Source organism: Larus michahellis, chromosome 10, assembly GCF_964199755.1.
Source record: "Larus michahellis chromosome 10, bLarMic1.1, whole genome shotgun sequence".
Taxonomy (NCBI): Eukaryota; Metazoa; Chordata; class Aves; order Charadriiformes; family Laridae; genus Larus; species Larus michahellis.
The window spans coordinates 17330483-17353807 of NC_133905.1; the positions used below are offsets into that span (position 1 = coordinate 17330483).

General features: G+C 50.6%; 1 protein-coding gene across 1 annotated transcript; it reads left to right on the forward strand.

Annotated features, from left to right (window-relative positions):
- Nucleotides 1-1034: 1034 nt before the first annotated feature.
- On the forward strand, nucleotides 1035-7844 carry DUSP7 (dual specificity phosphatase 7). The gene is made up of 3 exons (XM_074602903.1): nucleotides 1035-1658; nucleotides 4017-4445; nucleotides 7003-7844. Exons 1-3 carry the CDS (start codon nucleotides 1247-1249, stop codon nucleotides 7308-7310), a joined length of 1149 nt encoding a protein of 382 aa, XP_074459004.1. The 5' UTR covers nucleotides 1035-1246; the 3' UTR covers nucleotides 7311-7844.
- Nucleotides 7845-23325: the final 15481 nt, after the last annotated feature.

Consider the following 23325-nt stretch of genomic DNA (forward strand, 5'->3'; position numbering starts at 1 on the left):
ATCTCGAAAACCAAGGATGGAGATTGCACAACCCCTCTGAGCTAGCCGTCAATGTCTGACTGCCTGCGTGGTGAAAACAGACTGCAACAGAAGCAGCTCATGCAAAACCACATTTTTAATGTCATCCTGCTCATTAAAAAGAGAAAGATCAAATCTATTTTGTAGCAGAAACAGTTTATGTGAGGCACGGAAAACTTCTGGTACTAGAGGACTGATTCACATGAAAAGGCACGTAAAAGATGGAAGGAAACCAGAAGGATGCCTCCAGATACATTCCTATCTTGAAATTTCAGTATTGCAGCACAAAAGGTTTGTATTTATAGTAGTGGATACCAATAGGGAAGATGATACTCTAAAAATAAGTGAGGATGCACAGATGAAATAATCTATTTTTGAGGCTCAAAAGAGAATCTGGAGGCTTAACGAGCCTCAAGTCAATGTTATTTTGGAACTGCGTGCTGCCGTCGAAGACCGAGGCAGGGCTGCCTGCGACCCGCTCAAAACCCACGCAGGCCCCCGCCCCCCGTGGGCCCTCTCGCTTCAACCCCCGCAACTTTTTCTTAAGCTTTTGGCTGAAAACTAACCGGGGCGGGGGGCAGGGGGCGGCGAGGCTGCTGGCTCTGCCCGGCAGCACCGCGGCGTCCCGCCAGCCTGGGCCCGGGTCCGAGTCCCCTTGCTCCTGCCGCGCCGCGCCGCACCCCGCGCGCGCCTTCCCGCGCTCTGCCCCCGCCGCCGACCCCGCCCCCTGCCCATATTTGGGAGCGCCCGCTTCCCCCCGCCGCGCCTCATTGGCGCTGGGGGCGTGGCAGGAGGCGGTGACGCGACGGCGGTGGGCGGGGCCCGGAGCGCGGGGTCGCACCGCCCCGGTGCGTGTGCGCGGGGGCCGCTTCGATCGCGATCCCCATCGCGATCGCGGCGGGCAGGGCCGGGCCGGGCGGGACGGGGCGTTGCTGCCGCTCGGCCGGCCCCGCCGCCCGCCCCGCCTCCCGAGGCATGACACGCCGAGCCGCCGGCGAAGCCCCGCTTTAATTGAGGCCGCCGGGATGGGGCGCACCGCGTAAGGCAGAGCGGGGGCCGTCGCGCTCCGGGCCGCAAGGCAGCGCGCACCCACGGCCGTGCGGGAGCGGAGCCGCCGTCCGGCAGAGCGCAAGCCCACCCCGGTCCCGGGGAAGTGAGCGGGGCCGCGTCCGGCCGCCGCGTGGGTGGCCGGTGGGCCGGGCGCTGGCGGCCGCCGCTGCCGAGCCTCATGAAAACGCAGGTCTGGGGGAGCTCCCCGCGGGCGCCCATGGCTGCGGCGATGCCGTGCAAGAGCGCGGAGTGGCTGCAGGAGGAGCTGGAGTCGGGCGGCGGCCGCTCGCTGCTGCTGCTCGACTGCCGCCCCCACGAGCTGTTCGAGAGCTCGCACATCGAGACGGCCATCAACCTGGCCATCCCCGGGCTCATGCTCCGCCGCCTCAAGAAGGGCAACCTGCCCATCCGCTCCATCATCCCCAACCACGAGGACAAGGAGCGCTTCGTCAAGCGCTGCAAGGCCGACACCGTGCTGCTCTACGACGAGGCCACCGCCGACTGGCAGGACGGCGGCGCCGCCACCTCCGTCCTGGGGCTCCTGCTCCAGAAGCTGCGCGATGACGGCTGTAAAGCCTATTACCTGAAAGGTGAGGTGCCCCCAGCCCTTGTCCGTCCATACCCCCCCGGTTGGCCCCTGCATCCCCGGCTGGAGGTGGCTGTGTTGTTTTGCTTCCTTCCCTTCACCTCCCTCTGCCTAATTTATTATTATTATTTTTTTAATGTATTTTTTTTCCTCCTCTGCATCCCGTTTTAATCCCCCGCACAAAATGGTCGCAGGTTGGAAGTGGCCGGGAGCGCCCCGCTTCTTCCTGCGTCGCCTCCTCCGGCAGCGGCAGAAGGGAGCCCCCCAACCCTGCCACCGGGGGGGTGCTCTCTAGCGCTGCCCTGTCCCAAGCCGACCCCGGCCGGGCACCCCGGGGGCGCCCCTCATCTCCGCTACCTGGAGGGGGCCTTTCGGAGGCTCCCCGCCCCGGCGCCAGGCTCCCCTCCGGAAGAGATGGCCAGGTTTTTGGGGGGGTAGGAGAGCCCACCCACCCCTGTTTTTGTCCCCCCCCCCCCCCTTCATCTCCGAAAAGCGAGCGCTTGGGTTTTTCTCCCGCTTTCCCTGGAAATGCCGGCGGGGCTGGGAGCGGGCAGCCCGCCTGGTCCCCCGGGGCCGGGCGATGGAGGAGCGGGGAGCCTGGTGTGGGGGAGCCGAGCCCCGCACATGCCCTTCCGTGAGGGCTGCGGTGGTTTGGGGCTTTTTGGGGGGTCTGGTGATTTTTGCGTGGGTTTTTTTTTTTTTTGGCCGTTTTGAAAGATCCCAGCAGGCCTCCGCAGCGGGCTGAGCAGAGCCCACAGCTGGGCTGCTGGGACCCTTCCCATCCTCCCAGTGCTCCCAGTCCGGTCGCTGGGTGGCGGGTTTGAGGCAGAAATAACAGGAGAGCGGAGGAGCGGTGCGGGGGGGGTGGGGGGGAGAGTGGTGAAGAAAGTTGCCACTTGCAGCCCTTTAAAAAACACTGCTGCTTCTTGATAGACCCTTTTTCGTATCCCGGGGAGCCCCTGGTAAGGGTTTGGGGTGGCAAGGGGACAGGCGGGTATTTGGGGACCAGCCGTCAGGGCTGTGCTGCCCGCACAAGCCTCCTTCGAAGGTGACATGGTGAGGGGGACAAGCACAAGGTTGATCCCACTTCTCCCCTCTCGTACCTCCACTCCCCGCCCGTGCCGGTGGGCGAGTCCCCCATCCCATCCCATCGCATCCCATCCCATCCCGGTTTGGGGTTTCCCGAGGGGCTTCGTTGCTCCTTCGCTTTGTCTTCCCGTTCCTCTCCCCGTCCTCCTCACCCCTAGCTGGAAGGAGCAACTTTGAAGTTACTCCTAAGCTCTCCCCGATGGGCAGGGGAGGAGCTGAGCCCCTTTCTCTGCCTTTATCCGGGAGCCTCGGTGGGAAATGTTTCCAATTAAAATTCCAAAATGGCTCCTCGGCGCTGTCTGGCGGCGCGGGGGGGGACGACCGAGGGGAGGAGGACGAGGACGAGCCTTTTTTTCATGAATGGATGTGGCAGGAGCTGTCTGTCCTGCTCAGTGACCCCGCCACAACCACCGAACCCACTAACAAAGTTTCCAGGAGGCCTTTCTAATTAAACCATTTGTCAGTGTCAGATACCGATGGCTGAGCTCCGGTTTAATATTGCCTGGAAAGGAGGTAGATCGGTGGGGTTTTGTTTTTGTGTGGTGTTTTTTTTTTTTTTTTTTTTTTGCTTCCCTGCCTCTGCCTTCCTTCCCAAACTGTTGCGCTGGAGAAATGGACTTACGAGCAGACATGAGGGGTCCCTTGCCTCCTGAAGCCCACTGAGGTTTAGGTGAAGAACAAACCTGTGACACTGACCTGTTGCAAAACGTGTTTGTAGTGATAAAATAGGTGTGAGGATCGCTCTTTGGCAAAACTTATGGCCTTTTTTTCCTGCTTGAAGGTGAATTATTTCATTGGGGTTTAGTGCTGGGGCTGGGTATGTGGTTGTTCTTGCTTTATCTTTTCAGACGCAGATACTTTTGTGCTTTTCTGTCTAGGTGGCATAATAGCTCTTGCCTAAACTGCCCCAGACGCATATTTCAAAGAAGCTAAACGAGATGAGATTGTCTCTTGCCATTGATTTTATTTTTGGGTGTTTTTCTTTTGTGATTGAGATTTGGCCCCTATTTATCTCAAGCAATATCGAACTTTGTAAGAAACACTCTTTGGCTTTTTGGGACCTGTTTGCTCACTAACAGTTGGCCCAGGGAAGGTGAGGGAGCAGGGAGATGCTTTTCTTGGGGTGAAGTTGAAGTTATACCAACTTTTTGCTGGCAAAGACTTGCTAAGTAATGTGCGCCTCTGTCTAGGTAGAAGAATTTCCTGTTCTGCAGAATAAAACATCTTTTTCTCTCTGCCTCTCCCCTTCCCTCTCTCCTTTCCCCTTTCCCAGGTGGCTTTAACAAGTTTCAGACCGAATACTCGGAGCACTGCGAGACGAACCTTGACAGCTCCTCACCCAGCAACTCTCCCCCGGCATCAGTCCTTGGCCTGGGAGGGCTGCGGATAAGCTCTGACTGCTCGGATGGCGAATCCGACAGGGAACCCAGCAGTGCCACGGAGTCGGACGGGAGCCCCATCCCTAACAATCAGCCTGCCTTTCCAGTCCAGATCCTACCTTATCTGTACCTGGGCTGTGCCAAAGATTCAACCAACTTGGACGTCCTGGGCAAATACGGCATTAAATACATCCTGAATGTGACTCCCAACCTGCCAAACATGTTTGAGCACGATGGAGAGTTCAAGTACAAGCAGATCCCCATCTCAGATCACTGGAGCCAGAATCTCTCGCAGTTCTTTCCCGAGGCCATTGCTTTCATTGGTAGGTACTTGGCAGAACATCTCTCTTCATACTCACCGCTTGGGAATGTGGCGAGCTGCTTCCCAGGGCTGTCGTTCATCCCTGGCCTCACCTCTCTGGGGCACAGCATCGGTGCTAGCTTAGCAGTTGAGCCGAGGTGACACTTCTGGTGCGTGTCACCCTGGCTGGGTTCAGGGAGGTCTCTCCTTCGAATATTCATCCCTATTACAGCACCACAGCTGGATTACCTGCAAGTGGTAGGACCGGCCCCGCTGGACCCGGCTGTCTCTTGCCCTTCTATGGGGATTTGCGCTTGTGTGAAATGGCTGAACCGAGGTGGTGGGGAGCTCCTTTGCCTGCGTTGCTCGGAGGAATGAGTGTTGATAGGAGCTGCATTGACTGGTGTCAGCAATTCCTTAGCCCCAAGTGTGGTTGAGATCTGGGGTTGGGGGGTCGGGGGGGGATGTTTTCTTTTCCCAAGGGGATTTGCTAGTCTAGTTGTGATCCCGCTGTATGTTGCCCTAGCATAACTAACTCCTTGTATGGATACTTCTCCTAAGGTAAGTGTCAACACAATGAGTTAGTGATTATAATTGCAGTGCAGAGCTCAGCTGGAAAAACTGCTGTGCAGACGGCCCCTGAGACAGCTGTGGCTGGTCGTGGGGAGGAGTGTGGGGGGCAGATCTCTTCTCCCAGGCTACCATAGACTTTGAAAATTGCTTCTTATTCTGTGAGAAGTGTCTGTTGGACTGAATAAGGATGTGTACTTCCAGCATGACCGGTGCAGTCTGCTGGCGATGGTCGTTAGCCTGATCAGTTCTGACTTATGGGAGGTGAATGGCACAGGTAGTCATTACCACCATTAACTATTAAAAGCCTTATGGCTTCACATCTGGTTTAAAAACACCAGTGTAGGGAAAGGCAAGGAGGACCTTTACCTTCAGACTGAAATCTCTGCAGCCCATTTCGATGCTGTTGTGTTGGCTCCCCATTTTGGACCCTGCTGCATGCGCTTGCTTGCTGTGCTGTAAGGCCTGAAATGGGGCAGAGCGGTGGTAGATTCTCCTCTGCTCTTCAGCTGTCAGAAACCCGGGTTCCCACGCACTCTCCTTTGCCCCCAGCTTCTGTCCTCTAGTAACACGATTGTGGTCAGAAGCGGCTGCTCCAGTGTGGCAGCAGGGACCCATCTAATGTCCCATCTACGTTTCCCACACAAAGTGTAGTATTAAACGTCGGGGGTGAGGTACGGGGTCCCTGCTGGCATGTGGCATTTGGGATCCATCTGCTCAGACGATGTCTCTGAACACTGCACTTGTGCTTTCCAGTTAATGACAGGAAATGGAGGATTACCTCACTCTAAAACCAAACACTGAGAAATGCAGCACAGGTCAGATGAAAGGCAAAAATGTCTCAGAAAAATGTTGAATGGAGAGAGGCTAGGGGGAGGGCTGGGTACGCTGGGGGGCTATTGCCTACTGTACTGGAAATTCTTGCCTGGTTTTGCAAGCTGGGGCAGAAAACCTGTTGTGGCTTGGGTCTGGATTTTGTTTTGCCTGCTCTGCTTTGCCCTTCCCCGCTCTTGTGGTGCCAGTGTCCCTTACCTCCGGCTTTGCCTGGGGATCCTCTTTCTCCTGCCACCTTCTCCCTCCCCTCCAAGCTCTCAGTCAAATGACTGACTTCAAATAGGGCTGCCCAGAAGTAAGCGGCGCTGGGTACTTGCGTGCATTCAGCGGTCTCAGCGGCGTGTCCCTCTTTCAGCACTAAGATGTCAATTCATAAAGGGATCACACTGTTCCGGCTGTGCGAGAGACAATGAGTGTGTGTGTGCGCTTTTCAATTGGTGGCCACGAAGGGGAAATTTCGTCGCAGTTCTCTCGCCATTTTTTTGGTCCAGCTTGCATTCCTGCTCCCCGCTACCATTCATCCTGAGAGTCTCCTCCAACACAAGCGTTTGTTTGTAGTGAAGTGCATTTCTGTCGATCCTGAAGAACAGTTTCACAATAAGGGAAGTTCCTGCACTTCAGACTCAGCTTAAATTGGCTCCGACTACATTCAGATAACTTTGTAGTGGAAGGAGGACAAGGACAGCAGAACAGAGTAGCTGGCGTGTTGCTGGTCTGTAGGCTCACATCAAGTGCGCAGCCTTCCCCAGTTAGTTGGTGTTGAGGTGGGTGTGCTGTGCCCGACCACCAGCATCTCCCTGGAGCTGTTGTCTCCAGCTCCACCTGCCTTTTGTAGGTTACTCCATTTCTTGGTTTGAATAGAGGGGTACCGATGCTCCCTTGCCAAGGGATGTGTTGCCAGGCTTGATCAACACTTCTCAAGCATGTGAGATGCTTGGCCTTGCTGTGCGAAACGGGGATATGCAGCTTCGCCGTGCAGTGGGGATATCTCAGGAGCCCTTTGGGGAGAGATGCGGGTGTCAAAGGGACAGGAGATGGTGTCCCTAGGAGCGGGGTATCCAGTTCTGGCAGTCGTCCTGGTCCTGGGAGCCTGCAGCTGCCACCTGGCCCTGCTCCAAAGCCATGCGTTTTTGGTGCAGAATAATAGACTCCCCCTTCCCCTTGTCTTGTTTCAGATGAGGCCCGTTCCAAGAAGTGTGGGATCCTTGTTCACTGCCTCGCTGGCATCAGCCGGTCTGTAACAGTCACTGTCGCCTACTTGATGCAAAAACTCAACTTGTCCCTGAACGATGCCTATGACTTTGTGAAAAGGAAAAAATCCAACATTTCCCCAAACTTTAACTTCATGGGCCAGCTCCTGGACTTTGAGAGGACTCTGGGACTCAACAGCCCTTGTGACAACCGCTCGCCCAGTGAACAGCTCTACTTCACCACCCCCACCAACCACAACCTGTTTCAGCTGAACACTCTGGAGTCCACATGAAGGGGATGCCGCCTGGTCGGGAACTCGAGCATCGAATCGCTTCTCTTGAGCATTTCAACTCTTAGGAAAATATCTGTCTTGCCAGGCAGCTCTGAAAGGACTAGCTTCTCTGGGCAGAGGTGCCTGATCGCTGCTTTAAGAAGGCTAATGCCGTTCATTAGTGTCCTGATCAAAGTGGTTTGAAGAGGTAGTCTTTTTACAGGGGGTTACTTAATACAGGCGATGTTACAGCGTTTTGAACGCAGCTGTTACCGGCAATAACCGCTTTCCTGGGTGCATTGGGACTGTCAGAGCACGCACACGTGTGAAGAGCTACCAGGGGTTAGCTTGCTGTGGAAAGTGAGGAGATTTATGCACTTGGAAACCTTGAACAAAAGGTTTGGGCCAAGACTGTTTTAAAACCCAAGTTTACTTTTTTTTGATTAAAAAAAAAAAAAGGTAGATCTTACTCGAGCTTTGGGTTCAAACTCTTTTTAAATATGTAAGTTCCTGACTGTTTGTACAGACGAGGTTGCAAAACCAGTATTTTATTCTGTTTCTTGTTTGATCATTTATTATTTTTTTTTAATCAAATGTTTATATTGACCAAATGCATTTTGCACACTTTGTGAAGCCTTGGTATGTCCTGGCATATTACTGGGTACTCCAGAGAGAGATACATGCTGCTGCTGTTGTTGTTAGCATCTGGTAGGAAGCTTTGTTATGTGTGAAGGCCAGTTGGGCTTAAACGCAACCCCTTCACCACTCCTGCACTCACAATCACAAACTCTGCACTGATTCAGCCAAGGTGACTAAGCCGCAAGCTTTTTTTTTTTTTAATGCCACCCCTGCCAAAAACACTGTTTGCTATTGCCAGAGGTGAAACTCTTGTAGCCTCCAGAGTTGGTAGAAGCATGTCTGAGCCCAGCTTCGTTCTCTGCTGCCTGTTGACTGACTTAACGTCATCCAGCTGGCCTAAAACCATTCCAGCTTCCCGAGTACAGAAGGTAGTTGTGATGTTGGCGTTTCTCGTGCACACTCAATTCTTTCCCCACGTGCGCGGGGCGGAGGGGGGAACACGGCGAGCGCCTGGAGCAGAGCGAGGATTGCGTAGCGGGACGGGACTGAATCGTCACGCACGGTGCGTGTGAGGGGAGTGAAGAGATGTGGAAATGATGACGAGAGCGTTGTAACAGAGAATTTTTTTATATATATATATGAATATATATATTAACTGGCAAATTCTGAGATGATTGGAGCTTTCAACAGAGGTTCTGACTTTTTTTTTTTCCTCCTCTTTCAAATAACTTTATGCCGTGCCTTCTATTCTGAGAAGACTTGTTTATATTTCTGGCTAGTGTTTGGCAAACACCTTATACCGAGCTGGGAGGGGGAGGAAGTGGTAATAATTTCTGGGAGGAGGGCAGAACGGATTTGGAGATTTCTTTATTGGCTGCAATGTAGTCCCTCCTTTCTCCCCCCTCCCTTTCCACTTTAACTCTCATGTAACTGAAAAAAAAAAAAAGCCACGGATTTTTTCTAAATATCCAGTTTTTTGTACTTTTTTCAAGAAAAAGAAAAAATAATAAAAAAAATCTCCATCTGGAGGAATGTTTGACGCTGTCACATCCTGAAACTGTTCTTTTTGTTAAAGATGTTACCAGAATGTTGGAATGAACTTCTCTTTCTTGTTTTCTGGTTGTTTTTTGTTTGTTTGTTCGTTGGGTTTTGTTTGCAACAATGTTGGGATCGTGGGTCATTAGAAGGGAGAATGAGCATAAGTATGGTTGCGAGTGAGAAAAGTGAGAATATCCTAATTGCATCTTACCTCATGGAGGAATTTATTTTTTCAGGGATTTTTTGACAGTGCATCTGTATTGCATTACAGCTAAGCTGGTTTGTAAAGGCTTCCTGTGCTGTTAGTGGTCTTTCTTCTTTAAAGGAAAAAAAAAAAAAAGATGCATCTTCTGATTAGTACAAATGAGAGCTTGTTAGTGAGGAATGGTTCTGCTTTCTGAGTTATGAAGGAAAATTAGTGACCCTATATATACTGATCCAATATTGGGACTTTGTTTGTATTGCAAATAAATATTATTTTTTCTTTAAAAATGATGTTTGTGTCAGATGCTTGTCTAGCCTCTGCCCATATAAGGGCATGCTGCTCCTATCCCTTTTTTTTTGTGGCCGATTAGTATTCTTCTGTGACCATGAAGAGCATTTGCTGGGCAGTGTTCAAGTGTGGTGTTTGGTTTCATGCACAGCTTAATTTTTAAGACCTGTGGTAAAACAGAGAGGGGGAGGTGGGAGGGCAAAGAGAGGGATATGGGGTATTGGATAAACCAGAGAACAAAGAACAGCTTGAGAATGGGACCGGCTTTGACCCCAGCCATTCCTCTGTGCCAAAAATAAATAGATACTAAAGACACTTTTGTTCGCTGTTTAAGCGTGGCCTACAAAGGCATGGCAAGGCCTTGCCCACAACTGTTATGATAGCAGGCTTTATTTCGGTAGGAAAGCAAAAAGTCGTGGCTCCGTGGGCAGCCACCCGATGACTTCTTCTGGGTCTCATGGAGAGTGGGAGCCCTGTCCTGCATCCTCAGGTTGGGGGCCAAGCCCCTGGCTGCAGTGTCACATGTGGGCTGTGCTGTCCCCCTGTGCTCCTCGGCGGTGGGTGCAAGCGGTTTGTGGGGAAACAAGGAAGGGCTGATGGGGCTGCTTTAGGGGGAAAGGTGGCTCCAAGCATCCAAGTGCAGCCCAGCTAAGGCAGCTGTGGCTTCCCATGCCTCTGCTCATAGCTGGGCAGGACTGAGCAGCAGTGCGGGGTGTGTGTGTCCCCATTCTTTGCTTTAACCTAAATGTCAAGAAATTAAATTGCTATCTACTCAGTTGTTCAGTTCCTCAAAGTGTGCATGTGTGTGTCTGGGCCTGAGCACCAAAGACAGCTAGTTTTATTCCAGAAGGAGCTCAGGCTGATGGGTGCAGAGTCCATCGCAGAGCAGGGGGTAGGTGGTCAGAGGCTGAAGCAGGAGCCAAGGGAGAGCGTGTGTGTGAGAATTTGTTTGTTTACTCCTTGACTGCATGATGGGAATCTATATATTGATTTTGAGACCTGTTTGTGGTTCAACAAATGAAAATCTACCTGGTATGCAGGAAAAAGACGACCTTTAGGTTTTCCCTTGTAATTACATGGTAGAGTATCTTGAGGTAGATATGAAACCATGCTGGAGGCTGGCTGTGCACTCAAGGAGTGCAGAACAGCTTGTCAGGTGTAGTGCTATATTTGCTTCCATCTAATTTCCTCCTCTGATTTTCTGCTAAGGTGTGGAATAGGATATTAGCAGTTAGCATTAGCCCTGTAAGCACATTTGCGCGGTAGCTGTGTTGTGGCTGGCTGGAACAGCACAGCTGCTGTTTGTGATGGTCTGGGTCGAAGAGCTGGTGTGCAGGCAGCTGCCAGGCTGCTCCTCAGCAGGCAGCTCCCTTGGGGTACCCGATCCTGGGAGATGCAAGTCTGTTGTGTGTCCCATCACTGCTGCGCTCAAAAGCCCTGTTGCCAAAGAAAGGAGATGGCTTGTCTGAAAACCATCCTGCTGCCTGCAAGTGCCCTTTCCTCCAGGACCCAAAGGAGCCTTTTCCAAGCTTTCTGGCCTTGACAGCAGGGAGCAGCCAGCCTGGCTGGTCTTCTGCCATCAGTGTTTTACAAATGGATTGCGTGGTGCTTCTTGGCTCAGAGGGGTTTCCTGGGAGACCTGATGTCCTGTAATTTAGTGAGGAGACAAGAACTGATATCAGGAAAGGGGCAATGCCAGAGAAATAGTTACAGAGAGAAGAGAGAGCGTGTCTACACTCCCTTGCAGAGGCGGGCACGAGCACTAGCTGAGCGTAGGAGCACGGGCTTGAGTGAGAAAGCTGGTTATGTTCAGATCAGTGGAATTTGGCAAGGAGATACCGCTTCCCACACGCAGCAGGGAGAAGCTCCTTGGTTAACCCATTGATTCCAGACAAGCCGCTTGCATGATGCTCTGTGGTGCTCTGCTCTACAAAACCAGGTAAACTACACAAGCAGAGAGATCTGCTGTCCCTGGGTTTTCACTTGTGATGCCACAAGCCCTCAGGCAATACGAGTGGGATTTTTTTGTTTGTTTTTAATGGATGACTTTGTCTTACACCTCTGATTTGAACAGCTAGAGGGACCACAGGTCCCAGGTGCTTTCAAAAAGTTTCTCCCTCCGTTTCAAGTGATGGCAAAAGCACAAAGCTCTGAACTCAGGTAGAGCTAAACTTCTGCAGTTCCCCACCAGGAAGCCCAGGTGGCTGATTTTAAACATTTCCAGCAGCCCTCTGCACAGCATAGCACATCCTAGATCCCTCTATGCTGTGGGCATGGTAGCTGGCAGAGCCTGGTTGCTCACCCCAGACAGAGAGGGAAGGGTGAGGAAAGCAGGTATGTCCTGAGCACGAGGGTGACTGTTTGGCATCTTGTGAAACGGGAGAGCAAAGAGTAGGTTCCCAGGGCAGTACAGTGAGGATTACTGGTGGCCATAGACAACACAAAGGCCGGGGAGATGTGCTCCAAACAACTGCGGGAGGGAGGTGTGAAGGGGTGGCGGAGGCAGCATCAGGAGCCCAATGAGCAGGATGTGAGCTCAGGGAAGGGGCCATGGGGTTATTTGTAGCTTTCTTTCCCTTGCTTGTGTCTACCCTTACCCCTCTCCCGGGCTCTTATTTCTTGGTGTGGCATCACACGTGCTCTGAACATGATGCAAGTCAACCTCTGCAGCTCTGAACTTGCTGGCTGTTGCGTCACCCCGAGACACACGTGGGAAAGCAGACTCTTCCTGCTGCCATCTGAATTTGGGTGCTCACATTTCCAAGGTAACCAGGTTATTTGTGGGCTGTTATTTTCTTTTTTTATCCTTCATGTGAGCAAATCAGGCTATTTGCAGTGTTGCGAAGGCATGTAAATAGCTCTGCTAATCAACACATCCCTGTATTTACAGCTGATTGGCACAGGCTGTGATAGTTATGCTCTGGGCTGCTCAGAAAGCGTGTGAAAGTGGGCTTTCTTCTGGATTTTGTGCCATTTGCTCCTTTGCGTCTTCAGGTTTTTTTCTTAATCATGCTTGAGGTCAGAGTGGTGGGCTGGCTTTTGGGATGAGAGGGCAAGTGAGGAAATGGTCAGCAGGTAGGGAGAGCAGCTCATAGGAGCCCCATCCAGCCTCCATGTCCTGTTCTTGTGAGTTCCTCTGTTCAAGCTGCGACATTCTCTGTCTGCTGGCTTTGTCTTTTGACTTTCTCCCTGTGTTGCCCAGCCATGCTGGCCCAAAGGACCGGCTGCAGCGAGGCTGCCCAGAGCTGCTGCCATGTTGCTGCTGGATCCCAGGCCCAGGCAATGCCTGGGATTTGTGTGGGAAACACCACGGCAGGACTGTGGCATGAGGGAAATGGCTGTGCTGTGTGCTGGCTGTTGTAGAGGCTCGCCATGCCAGGAAGGGGCAAGCGGGTGCTGAGGACTGCCATGTCTGGCTGGGTAGTGTGGGGTTTGGGTTGCCATATGGGGTTCAGGTAGCGACATGACGATGAAGCAGCAAATGTGGCTGTTTCCTGGGGTCCATGCTCAAGTTTAAACGGCTTTTTGTGAGGTATCTGCTTTAAATTGGGGAAACTGTGAGGCAGGGAGCAATATGGCGTTGGCTTGGGGCAGCATTCTCCCCAGGGTGGGCAGTGGCAGACATTTTGTGTCCTGCCTCTCCACTGGATGCCCCTTCCTGTCATGGCCGCCGCTGCCCTCAGGAGAGTGCACCAGCCTCCCTTCATGGGCCAGCAGGGCTTGGGGGCGGGGGGGAGGGGGGAAAGTACCTCAGTTAGAAATGTCATCTTTTCCTAGCCTGGCTAGCTGTCTGCTCTCACCTTTTACCTCTCCAAAACACCCGAGGAGCTGTTGTGGCACCTGTGGAGACCCCGACTGCAGTCCTGGGAAGGTCTGAAATACTTGTGGCCATCATGATGGTGCAGAAACACGGCTGGGTCCTGCAAAGGAGGCGTGGGAGGATGAACAGACAGGGGAAGAAGGCTCCGTGCAGCTGGCGGCAGTTGAACCCCTCAGCCTGTGATGGCGGTGGCAGTCCTCGGCAGCCGTGATGGCGCTGGCACCAGCGGTCAGAGACAATGAGCTGCTTGCAATGGAATTGTAAGTTTCTGGTGCCTCCGGGCTCCTCCCCTGACACCTCCATGCTGCCCTGCTCAGCCGTGTCACGATCGTGTTTTTAGGTTGGGAGCTGGGTCAGGGCGGAAGCTGTGGTTCAGCTTTGATGGCTCAGTCAAGGGTTGGGGATTAATTATGGGTTGGGAATTAATCATGCGGCAGGCGCAGACACCCAAGCTGGCTGTACAGCCCCAGACTGCTGCTGCCCAGCCGCTCTGGGCTGTGTGGACCCCTCAGTGCTGGGGCAATAGGGCCCCCCCCTCCCCTGCTTGGTGCATGCTGAGGCGAGGCCTTTTTTTCTCTCCTTTCTGTTTGTTTGTGCCCATAGCTAAACTTGCACTTGTTCTGCGTTATCCTTATTTGCTTCTCCCTGGTTTCTCTACTGCTTTCTGTTTCTTTGGATCACTGGGACTTGAGGTACTCTCACCTGGCGGCTGCTCCTGTGAAGCTGTGGTCCTTCTGCAGAGCCCTGGCTCTGTCTCACAGACATTATGGCATGTTGGAAATGGAGACCAGCTGTGCTATGGGAGGTTCGGGGAGGGATATGTGTTACTTCTGTGCTCCTCAGTGGTGTGAGTGATCCAAGAGCATGTAAAGCCTTGAGAAGTACCTGGTGAGGGAACTGAGTATGAGTGGGGGAAAGGGAATCCAGACAGATTTATTTATTTTCCTACTTTCTTTCCCTGGGGAAACATCTGGCTTATGTAAAGCCATTTGCTGGGTTTCTCCCTGCTTTATTTTGAAAGTCTCCGCATTCAGGCACTCTGCTCTTCTCATCTCCCTGCTCTTCTCATCTCCCATCACTGCCTCAAGGGCAGATTCTTCATGATTTGGGGTTTTGCTTTTATGAAGTTTACTCTTTGTTTCTGCTCTGTGTTGTGTTTTTCTTTTCTTTCCTTTCCTTTTCTTGTAAGGACTGCTCAAGTTTGGCTTGTGGTTTTGCCTTGTTTTCTTCTGAGAGGTGAATTGTTGTGATAAACCCTGCAGAAAGTGGGAGGGAGCAGACTGGTGTGTTGGCGAGACCCTGGGCACTGATACGGCATTAGTGAAAGCTCTGTAACAGCGAGAAGCTGACCTCTGAGCTTTGGTTGCGGATGAGACACGCTAGAAGCACAGCATTTTTCTGTGCAGAAGATTTTGAATTGAAATGTGTATGAGGGGGTGCGGTTGGAGGGGTTGTGACTTTGGGTTTGGGGTAAGCACTCCCTTTCGCCAATGTGGCTCTGTATTGGACCTGTCATTTTACCATGCAATCCTGGCAGTTAACTGCTGAGTATGCGGTGGAAGATTTAAAGCTTTGCTCCAGTAATGCAGTTTGGTTCTTACTCTAAATTTGCCACTTCCTCTCCCTGGATGGCTGGTTCTCCGCTGCTTGGAGCAGGCAGCGGTCCAGGCAGGATCGCATCCTTGAGAGCCAAGCAGGATTCTCTCAGAGCTGTGCAAAGTGTGATGCTGAATCTGAGTTTGAGGGGATTCCGGGTGTTGAGCCTGCAGAAAGCTGTCCTGTCCTCTGACAGAACAAGGATCAATTCTGAGGTGAGCTCCATCTCCGTGTCCTCTCTGACATTCATCACCTTTCCTCTGCCCCCGTTCAGGCTGTTGCCTTCTAATGATCCTGTGCTAGAGGTTCAGGCAGACTCCTGCACGTCTTGGCCTTGCATCCAGTTGGCAGAAAGCTGAGAGAGAGAGATATGTTTGGGAAAGTGTTGTGGGGGTTTTTTTTGTTGTTTGGTGGGTTTTTTTATTTTTTTTTTTAACAAGAAGCTTCACTATTCATTCATTCCCCAAATAGCTTTCCCTCTTCTTGGACAACATCTTCCTGCTAGGACAGTCCAAGCCTGTTCTGACAGGCGGCTTATCTGCCTTGCAGCTCTGACTGCTTCCTCTGTCTCTCCTTTGTGTGGGAGGTGTTTTTGTCTTTCCAAACTTCTGCTGACTTCAGTGGGCGCTAGCTTGTGCCCAAACATGCACCGATAGTGCAGTTCAGTGCTGAAATTCGCCGCTGATTTTTATTTATGTCCCTGCAGCATGTTTTTCTTTGCAAGGGGAGGACTTAAGTGGTTTGGGGAGGGGCAGGAGGGTTGTTATTGAAAGCTGGTGAAGCAGAAGTTTTCCGCTGACCCTGTCTGCCTCTGTCCAGCGAGTCCCGCAGCAGAACATGGTGAAGGCACCATGTGTTGAGGGGTGCCATGCCAATGGGTGTCCAAACTGTAAAAAAACTGCGTCTGAAAAAGCCTGGAGCAGCCAACTTGCTGCCTTCCTGTGTTGCCGGCTGCTCAGGCAGTTTTAGAGAAATACCTAGTTTTAAATCAGGTAAAAGTGGAGAAAAGTGCGTGTGTGTGCATGAAGTAAGATTTACAATTGTCAGTATTTTTAATAAAACAAATCCAGTCACGTTTGAAGCTGCTGGCTGCCAGTGTGCATTCCTGATACAAAATCAGTGCTTCCACTGAAATACAGTTTCCAGTCAACATAATGGGACTGCCACTATCTGTGGCTCGAACTAGCAGCAGCCAGGAAAGCCCCATCTTGTCCCCTGTCCATGCTCCGCTTAGTGTCCGTATCAGTCTGGTGCCTCCAGCCTCATCCTCCAGCCTGGGCTAACCAAGCTCCTCTTAAATGGAGAGGGAGAAGGCAGATCCTCTTAGAAAAGGGATGTCCATCTTGTGAAGAGCGCTTCTGGATCATACGTGCTGGCTCCTGAGCAAGATGGGCTCTTGCAGCTTGTGTTGATTGGCCACCAAAAGATGAAGCACTTGGCCTTGGAGATGGGACTAGTGATGAGTTACACACAGGAACATTTTCCCTCCCTCAGTGTTAAAATCAAACTCTGATCTCTGGTAGTCCAGAATAACTCCCAGATGTCACCGTCCTGAAATAACTATGAATGAAACTCTGGATGATGTTTAGTTTTCCTGACTCTCCAAAACTTCTGTGAGCCTGCTCCTTGTGGAGATATGTCTGGTTTTATCTATGGAGTTCTCCACATTTCTTCCTGAGCCGTGGCCATGCGATGCCACCACGTGTCCAGTGCTACTGCATGTGCAGCGTAGGCTCAGGGATGTTTGTAGGTCAAGGATGACAGATACTCAGCAGGACTCATAGGTGCTGTTATTTAATTGCATTCCAACAGCAGCGAAAGCAGTAGCAAGAGTAATAAACAAATTATAGCCTACATTATGAAGCTGACAAATGCCACCCACACATTACCTGTCTTTAACCACTGTCATTACTACTCAGTCTTTGTGGGAACTAATCTTGCTGCTCAGTGTCCGACTTGTTCACTTAATATCATTATCTGAAGCAGTCGGCCGCTCCTTGTGAAAGAAGAGGAAGGTGCTTTTCCTGAGGCTTTTTCTCTGGGTGCTGAAATGTGGGTAGTTCTGGGGTGGAGGAGGCTGAAAGGAGCACTTTGCAAAAGCATGGTGTGGCAGGGAGGTGAAGACTGAAGTCCACAGGGACAGTCGGGGGCAGGGGCTAGGGATGGGTGGCAGGATGGAAGATTGCCACTTGGAGGAAAAGGCTGCACTCTGTTTGTCTCCCTAGGATGGACGAATAGTATTCAGCAAAGGGATGTTAGGAAGAGCCATGTTTTTCTTCTCTCCGGATGTTTTCCAGGGTTTGGGAGCAAGCTGGGTTGCTGAGTAATGACAGTTCTCTTTGTGGCTGCTCCAAGCCCAGGGCGTTGCAGGAGGAAGTCCTGGTGGTGTTTCTGTGGGGACCTGTTCAGGATCCCCCCAGGAAGGAAACCGATCTCCAGGAATTTCTTGCAGTGGTCTGGCATAGCTTGAGTTCAGCAGAGTCAAGGATGTTCAGCCTCCTTGATGCCTGGCTGCTGCCATTATGTTGTGTCAGTCCGTCCTAAATGTTAATGACTGCCCTGTGCCTGGGGTGCAGCTGTTCTTTCCCCAGTGATTTAACTGGGAGCCTTCCTGGGGGAGGCCATTGAGGCCTGCAAGCTGAGGAGCTGGGCTGAGAGAGCAAAAGGGAAAATACGTCTTTTTCAAGATACTCCATGGGTGGCTGGACCCTGGCCAGCCAGAGGTCCTATTGTGCTCCCAAGGTTTTGAGATATCTCATGGGGTCTCTAATGGGTAAATAATAAGCTGAAAGATGGGAAACAAAGACGGAGAGGTGAAGGGCCATATTTCTCAGTGGAAAATTGACATCAGTCAAATGGGACAAGGGCTTATCGAAGGCCAGAGCTTTTGAATGTGTCTGGTAATGATAAAGAGGAGTAAGTGGCAGATGAAGTTCACTGCTGACTATTCAGAGTAGCAAAACCGCAAAGCTGCACTGAATAGCTGTAGGAAGTCCTTGCAATGCGGAGTGGTGGGGTTGCAGCATATGATGCTGAGAAAAGCAAAGCAACCAAGGGGGAAGAGGGAGCCATCTTAATCTAAAATGCGGTGCAATGGGCTCAAAATGGGATAATGTCACTTGGGAGAGAGATCTCAGAAGTGCAATGAACTGGGCTGTAGGAGCAAGGCTCTATTCTGAGTATGGTCAGAAAACTCAAAAACAATCAATTTCTAGGAAAGGAGTTGAGAACAACCTGTGTAAATGCACTGTGTGAATCTGTAGTGAACAAAAGCATTTATGTAGGTTCGGGGGAGACTGGAATAACTAATGCAAGGAAAATCCATTGAGTGCTCTTAAATATCAATACGTAATTTCTCTCTTGTTGAGAAAGTCCTGCAGCTGCAAATAGCTGGGGCCTGGGAAAGCGTTTGCAGTGAGACATAGCTGCGTGCTTGGCCTGTTCTTATACTCTTCCCTAGGTGCTGCTATCAAGTACCACTGAAGACACAGGCCACAGGTCAGGATGAAGCTTGATCCAACCACAGTTAGTGGCTGTGATTCATCTGCTTTTCCAAGAAGATGCTGTCCTGGAGTAAGCCATGTGTGGCGCACTGTGTGTGTATGAGGAGCTTTTATGGAGGTTGGACATACTGTGCTCTCTTTCTCTCTGTTCAGTGAAGAAAGCTGATGAAGTGTATGGCTGGAGGAGAAAATTCCTGAAGTCGTTGTACATCTGTTATCAAAGGGACATTGCAATGTAGCGTAGGACAGCCAAAGGGACATTGCAATGTGGCGTAGGACAGCCAAAGCAGGGAGAGGGGCTTTGTACCAACAGAAACATCTGTTTTTCCACTAGCACCAGTCACTCTGAAATGAATAGTTTCCTTAAGTGATGGAAAGCCATCACCCAGGTCAACAAACTCGCCTCTTGTCTCCTCTGAGGAACGTTTCAGCAAGAAACCAACTCCAAAAGGATTCACTTCCTTTGACCTGTCCTCTCCCATCACTTCTTTAGTACTGTGCTTCTGGTTAGGAAGAACTGGATGACATGGAAGTAGCTGGATGGGCCAGGGCAACTCATTTAGACTGGACATTAGGAAAAAATTCTTCACAGAAAGAGTGGTCAGACACTGGAATAGGCTGCCCAGGGAGGTGGTTGAGTCACCATCCCTGAATGCGTTTAAGAGTCGTTTAGATGTGGTGTTGGGGGATATGGTGTAGGGGAGAACTTTGTAGAGTGGGGCTGATGGTTGGACTCGATGATGCCAAGGGTCTTTTCCAACCTAAATGATTCTATGGTTCTATCCTATGATTCTGCCCTCAAAGCCCCAGTGTGCTACTTTAACCAACAACACAGTGGGGCGAGACACTGTGTGGGAGCGTGAGACAAATCCCTAATATTGCTGTTGATCAAATGGCCCTCTGAGTCTCCTGATCTGCTGTGGTGATAAGTCATAACAAGGACTCTCTCTTAATCCTCATTATCCTCAGTTGGCGCTTCCTGCCCACATACACTAGATATTTCCTATCAACAGGGAGTAACCTCTGTGGAAGATAGGATCAGATTCCCAGGAACCAGGCTGTAGTAAGAGTGAAGGAAGAATGAGGAAACTGTCCTAATTTGAGGCTAATCTTATAAATACAGGGCTGGATACAGACAATAGGAAGAGAAATGCCAGGAGAGCTGTAGCATTTGGTTAGGGAAGGATCATCTTTTGCCAGGAGTAGCCTTAATTGTAACTTATGATGTGGTAAAGTTGCTGTTTGATCTCAGCTTCAGCAGAGGGGAAGAGAGATTCTGCTTTGTGTCTCCAGAGGAGGAGTAGCCTGAGAAAATAACAGAGAAAAGTGTCTTTAAAAGCAATTTTTTGTCACTTGTGTACTGATTCAAGCTGCAGTGCATGGATGGAGTGCTTTATTTCTCAGTTTTTATTTGGATAAAACAGTAAATACGGAGGAGAAAAGGGCTGTATGATTTTTCCTGAAGCAGATGTGCTAATATACCCATCAAGTATTTAATGTTGTGTGGTGTTGCTGAAAACAGAGAAAACCACAAATCTTTTCTTCTAGCACAAGTGGGTTGGTGGGGTGGAGTGTTTCTTTCCCCTACCTAGACCCATAGCTGGAGCCTGTACCAGTCAGAGACTTGGCCTGTCCCTCATGCTCGCCTTTCACGTGGGCTGGGTGGAGTGTGCTGAAGCTGTTTGTGGTGGAGAGTTCTCTACAGACAGTTGCTTTTGTGAACCTTTTTAGACAACCTGTTAAAATGAAGAGTTCCCTCCTACCTGTCGTTGTCCTATCCACACCACAACACCATACACAGAGCCCTTGATGCCTCTGTGTGTTTCATTTGCCAGCAGGGTGAGAGCATGTGCATGTTTGTGAGAATTACCATTACAGGGGTGTGTGAGGGTCCTTAACCACACATTCATGTGCAGCCGGTATTCTAGCATGATCCCATAACCATACAAATGACTACAATGCAAGAAGGTGTGGACACTGGTTGCTCATCCCCACCCTGAAGGCAGTGTCGCAAGTTCCTGGAAAATGCCATCATGTCCTTGCGGGTTCGGACTCGTTTGACTTTTTACTATCCATCCAGCTCACAGGTGCTTGTTGGTGTTTAATTTATTACCCATCTCTGGGCTGATCACTGCTTCTTCTTTTGGAAGCTTTACAGGTTTTGTCTTGGACCAAGTTTGTGGAGCTACAGTGACGTACAAGACCCCTGCTGCTTCCTAGAAACTTTATGTCCCTTTTAAATAGGCTTGGCCTAAGATGAGCGATACAGTAGTTCCCTGTCCCAGGCTTCCTGTATAAGTTAGGACAAGGCCTTTCAGCCATCTCTATTTTAATTTTTCCACTTCCTATCATTTCTGGCCCTCCCAGGATAGCTGATTTTTGCCTGAAAGTCAGCAGAAGAGTCATGCCATGTGGACATCCATTCCTCCCACAGGTGGTTTTCTTTGTTGTTTTCTCTTCACTGTAGCAGGTTATGTGATCTAAGGGTTCTATTTTATTATAAACAGTGCACAGTTTGGCTCTGGTGGCTGGGGTTTTTTTTGTTTGGTGGTTTTTGGTTTTGTTTTTTTTAAATTTTAAAATGACTGATGCATTTGGGCTCTGTTGAAGATGAACTCTGTCAGGGAGCAGGGCTGGTTCAGAGGACATACACACTGGTGTGGGCACTCCAGATCCTCCTTTGTGCTAAGTCTACTTTGATAAAGGGTTGCTAAGTAGTGCCTACGGGTGGTTGATGCAGCTGGATAGTGAACAGAGTGCTTATAATTGCTTTTGCTATCTTCAGGGATGTGCTTCCAGCAAGTCACGACACCTGGTAACGTGCTTGTAACATCTATTAACCTTGTAATTTTATAAGTGGAGCTTTAATCCTGCCTGGTTGCCAGTGAGGTCTGGAAACATTGACTGTGGAGCTCCATGGTATCTGCTAAAATGCTGTGCCTGGTTGCTGAGCTCACTGGATTTCGCTGCCTTTGCTGTCTTTTCCTCCTTGCCACGTGCTTCACTCTTTTGCATAGGTCAAAGCCGGTCCTTGTCTATTAGTTTTCTCTCCAAGACCTTCTGTAGCGTGGATGTTTGAATGTTGATCCTTTGCTAGCCAGGTGCTGCTGTGTGGTATTTCCCCCTTTACGGGTGGCAGATACCCTGCAGTTGAAGGAGCTGTGAGGCTGAAGGTGCCAGCATTCCTGCAAAGCCCTGAGTGGCCTGGTGAGGCACTGGAGTCTGGGAAGGTGGAAGGACTGTAGGGAAAGTTTAGGCTTGCTGCAGAAAGAAGACAGATTGAAGAACTCTTGTTTTGTGTGTGCTATTGGGATGTGGTCTGCTGCAGGAAAGGGAGCCTCTATGCTGCAGTCTGGCTGTGGAAGGCACATGTCAGCAGCAAGGTGCTCAGTCAGGCAGGAGGTAGAGGGAAAGGAATGTCCTACGCAGGCTGTGAGCAGACCCTGGACTGAGCCACCAACAGTCAGTTGGTGGCAGAGCAGGCATTGAGCCCTGAGCTTTTAACAAACCAGCTTTCACAGAACCTTATGGCCCAGCCGCCTTCTCCAAGGCCTGCTCTAAGCTTAGGCATAAGGTGTCATGCTGGAGTACTCAACTGCTGGAGTCCTGATCTATAGCCATCCCCACCTGGTCTCCTCTGGAGAAATGTAAGCAGCAGCATCCTGCCATGTGGGAAGCCCTGAAAGAGAGAAGGCTCGGCCAGGAGGAGGTGCAGAGCACACAGCAGGATCTTGGGGTGGGGTTTCAGGCTGACTTCTAGGTCCGGCTCTGGGGCAACCCTGGTAAATGCACTTCACAGCACTGGGAGGGACTGGTGTTCAGTGAGCAGGGTGGGGTGGATGTTCTGCGCCAAACTCTCGCTTGTCTCCTTTCTCCTTAGGGCATTCTTCATTCATTATACTTGCTACAAAGGCAGCTTTGGTGGAAGTAACCAGCTTCCTGAAAGTGGAGGCCTTCTCTGAGTGAGCACCCGATCTTGGGGTTTGGGTGAACTGCTATGTCTGGAAGAGCAGGGTGGGGAAAGCGGGGAGTTTTGTTGTGTGCTCCATTACAGGTGACTGCAGACAAGAATAGAGAGCAACAAACAACACCAAAGAGCAGGGAGCCAGTTTTAATTGCCTGCAGTCAGATACTCTTTGTGAGCAGAGAGCAAAGCATTGAATGAAGAGCACAGCCTACCTCTAGTCTATGTCTTCCTCTTTCCTGGCTCTAAGAATGACTTCAGGTGTGTGGCTCCAAAATAAGCGGTGAGAGACAGTTTAGGGTGGGTGCTGTCTTTTGCTTTCCACTTTCCTCAGTACCCCAGTCAGCAGGGACGTGACCCCAGGCAGCACCTCTGTGACACGGCTGTTGTGTGAAAGAACAAGCTGGCAAGTCCTGACTCCTTATTTATATTTTGGTGAAGGTTTTTATCATGTTTCCTGCAGACACAGACTGAGAGGAACGGGTGGTTCTGCTGTTGGCATGCCTTTCTGATAAAGGCCAATGGCTTTTAGCAAGCCTCATGGCTCTTGAGTTGCTGTTGGGTCTCTGTATATCCCCTTTTGCTGCTTCACATGGCTGCTTCACATGACTGCTTCTGCTGCGCCTGCTGGAAGACAGGTGTCTTCTGTGCAAGGGATTTGAAGAAGTTACTTAGCCTGTTTACTCTTCAGTTTTATAACCCTTATCCTGTGTTTTGTTATTTTTTTTATTCTTCCTCTGCCTTGAAAAATCTCTCCTTTACCCTCCCCAAGTAGAGAATATTTACAGGAACCTGTAATTGTTAATTGAAACTGTTTCTTGCTTTGCCTGGAAAAAAAAAAGCAAACTACGACTGCAACACAATGGAAGTGTAAACAGGAAAACATAGGAAAAAGTCTTCATTTTGGAGCCATATTCCCTCAAGAATGCAAAACCTTCTAGGCCTTGGAAGGTCTATGGGTCAAGTATCAATTGGTGTGATGTACCAGGAAAGGAGATGTTTAGCTTTTTTATTTATGTCTAGTAGAGCTCAATGAAGCCTTC

Coding starts and splice junctions, on each gene's coding strand:
- DUSP7 (XM_074602903.1), top strand. CDS start 1,247: ATGAAAACGCAGGTCTGGGGGAGCTCCCCGCGGGCGCCCATGGCTGCG. Junction 1,659..4,016: donor TAAAGCCTATTACCTGAAAG/GTGAGGTGCCCC, acceptor CCCCTTTCCCAG/GTGGCTTTAACAAGTTTCAG. Junction 4,446..7,002: donor CGAGGCCATTGCTTTCATTG/GTAGGTACTTGG, acceptor GTCTTGTTTCAG/ATGAGGCCCGTTCCAAGAAG.